The sequence below is a fragment of the Pavona decussata genome, unplaced genomic scaffold (assembly GCF_977016875.1).
Source record: "Pavona decussata unplaced genomic scaffold, jaPavDecu1.1 SCAFFOLD_377, whole genome shotgun sequence".
NCBI classification, from domain to species: Eukaryota; Metazoa; Cnidaria; class Anthozoa; order Scleractinia; family Agariciidae; genus Pavona; species Pavona decussata.
Window position 1 is genome coordinate 42,235 of NW_028145752.1, and position 2,947 is coordinate 45,181.

Genomic DNA, 2,947 nt, shown 5'->3' on the forward strand with positions numbered 1-2,947 from the left:
ATTTAAAGTGGAGTGTAAAAACCATCTGAAAGGGGTTTTAATTACAGCACATATTAAGTATTATCGTTAGCTTGAGATAAGCTTCCCAAAGTACGCAGCTAGTAATGAAAACGTCAACTAAACCTGAAACCCATATTGGGTGGTTTGTGAGGACCGCCATTTTACACACGGTTTCGGTGGTTTATGAGGACCAGCTCTTAAAGTTGTCGGAGACACGTTTTTCGACATGTTACGCCTTTTACAGCCTTGAAGTTTATGAGGACCAGGTATCGGTCCTCACAACTACGGTGGTCCTCACAACGTTGGTGTGCAACCCTAGTTTGGTCCTTGTAACTTCGGTCGGGTGTGCACACACTTAGAGTGTATGTGTGTGTGTGTGTGTGTGTGTGTGTGTGTGTGTGTGTGTGTGTGTGCACTCACCGTTGCACACTTACGGGGACATTCATATGTAAACACACCAGGAAAGTGGGGACTGTTCAAATTATGGGGACATTTTCGAGTCCCCACGGAAAAAGTCCCCTTAAATAGGTAGTTCTTTGAAAATAGACCACCATAATGAGGACCCCTGAAGAGTCCCCACAAGTTGGTCCATAGAACACACATATTGAGTCCTCACAAGAAGGTAAAAAACAGAACCTCGAAAAAAATTATCTTTTTGCCTTGTAGCACATTAAGAAGTGCCCAAGAAAACCATAACGATACTTAGATTAACGAAAAAAAATTTTTTTAGTGGTTTACACACTACAATTCTGCATGAAGAACACACACTGTGTGTAATGTACACACCACTGTATCTGACTTATATGTAGAGTTTTCAAGTGTACTTTGAAAAAAAGCCTTTAGTGTTTAATGTAAGTATCTTAAATTTATTTTATGGGTTTTTTTTAGCACCTCTTAAAGTTCTTTGCGATAAAGAAAATAGTGTTCTTCAGTTTTTTTCCTTTTTCACCTTCTTGTGAGGACTCAAGGTGTGTGTTCTGTTAACCAAAGTACAGGCCGACCTATTTTGCGGGTCCTTTTTCACGACTAGGACAAACACCCACTACAGAACAAAAGAAGAGCCTGTTTCTTTTGGGGAATACAGAGTTGACATGTACATCATCATAATGTTCCCCTTTGGTCTAAGAATTAATAATTATCTTGCTCAAGGATTTTTAGTGAACCTGGAATCCTTTCACATCTTAGCTTGTCAGTTTCCTGAAACTGTCTTAATTATATAAGTATGTTATGGCTTTTTAGGGGGGCACCTCTAAATGCGCTTTGAGGTTAAAAAAATTCTTTTGGAGCTTTTGTTTTTTTACCTTCTAGTGAGGGCTCAAAGTGTGTGTTCTGTGAACCTAGTTAAGGGGACTTATGATGGGGCGCCATTATGCTGGTCTACTTCTAAAGAAATAGTTACTACAGGAAGTGCAGGAGCTGTTTTACAAAAGGTGACCCTGTGTCTCAGACTAAAAATGATAATCATATTTACTATTTTGTTATTATTACTATTATTATTATTATTATTATTATTATTATTAAAAAATAATAATCTCTTTATTAACATATAGCAAGCAAATTGTAAAAACACTATTCATTTACAAATTCTAAAAAATAGATAAACGATACATAAAGGAAGAGGAAATAGATATAAATAATAATAAAAGTTCAAAATTCCATAAAATAAAGAATTCCATCATGCAGAGACATCAAGATCATACAATCGAATTATACTAATGACGGCTAAACCAGTGTCCATAAAAACCCCTAAGTATAAAAGCATATAGACACGATAGAGTCAGATATCCGCATAGCGACATTTATTTCACAGTCTAATGATTGCTCTATCTTGCTACGAAACGGCGTTCGCGAACCTCTGACGCATGCATGTACCGATCTTAAGAATTCAAACGAGATCTGTGTCCTGAGCCAAGTGATTACAACATGATAAGGCTCGGTGTCTTTCTGAGCTATCTTATCTGCGAGATGCTTTAAGAACCGCTGACACTCGTTTCCCATTCCGCCATTGGTTCCAAACACTAAAGGCGTAAACGAAGCCATTTCTACATCTAACACCCGCTGCTGGTACTTGCGCTTCTTCTCTTCTTCTTGCTCTTTGAACACTTCCGATGTTGGCTTGCTCTGGTAACATTTGGAGTTGACGTGCGTAACTCTAACATCAAAAAATGCCGTAACTCCTCTCGCCCAGAAACCTCCCGCTTTGATGTCCAACCTTGCCTCAGAACTTGTAACAGTGCTCCTCAAATTAAATCGCTCGTTGTCCAGGGGTTGAAGGCGTGGTTCGATTTCGACATTATTGCAGATCTTGTCGATGAATGTCGTTAACAAGTTCCGTACACCGTCCTGTCTCTGCGCTACAAGTTTGTTTGTGTCTAAAGTGTTGGAACCACTTATCATGAGTTGTATCGGTGTCACAGTCATCGGTACTCATATTACAGGGTAACAACTTACCTGACCAATTACCATGGTTGAACAGGCCCTTGTCAATTAGGCTTATTGCTTGTTATAGCCCTCATAGCAATACAACCGTTTTTACTTAAATAGGGTGCTAAACTTCGCTCTTTCTCTCTTTGTTCAATTATTAATGTTCCTATAGATACACCAGTACGTATCAAGAGATTAGTCGTTGAAAAGTTTGAAATGACAAAGCGATGGGAGGAAAAAGTTTCCCTGGTCAAAATGGAGATGGCCCACTTCATAAAATTCTACATGGAGGTTGCTATGCCACAGCTTCAGAGGATTGCAGATGAGTTGAAGGACAGCCTCGACAGTTAGCCAGTTTGATTCAAATGAATTCAATGTTTTACATTCATGTTGAGTAGCATTGTCTTTGAATGAAATATATATTTCCAACTGCTTTTCTTCTTTTTTTTCTCCCAGTTTTTCAAGATCCTCCCCGTGAATTTGACGTTGAGATGCCGCTCGAGCCTGGTGAAGAGTCTGTGCA

General features: G+C 39.0%; 1 protein-coding gene across 1 annotated transcript; it reads right to left on the reverse strand.

Annotated features, from left to right (window-relative positions):
* Positions 1–929: 929 nt before the first annotated feature.
* Positions 930–2,652, reverse strand: LOC146452154 (uncharacterized). Its single transcript, XM_085098155.1, has one exon. It carries the CDS (start codon positions 2,419–2,421, stop codon positions 1,747–1,749), a length of 675 nt encoding a protein of 224 aa, XP_084954281.1. The 5' UTR covers positions 2,422–2,652; the 3' UTR covers positions 930–1,746.
* Positions 2,653–2,947: the final 295 nt, after the last annotated feature.

Bases quoted from the DNA above. Each gene is read 5' to 3' on its own strand.
- LOC146452154 (XM_085098155.1), bottom strand. From the start codon at position 2,421: ATGACTGTGACACCGATACAACTCATGATAAGTGGTTCCAACACTTTA.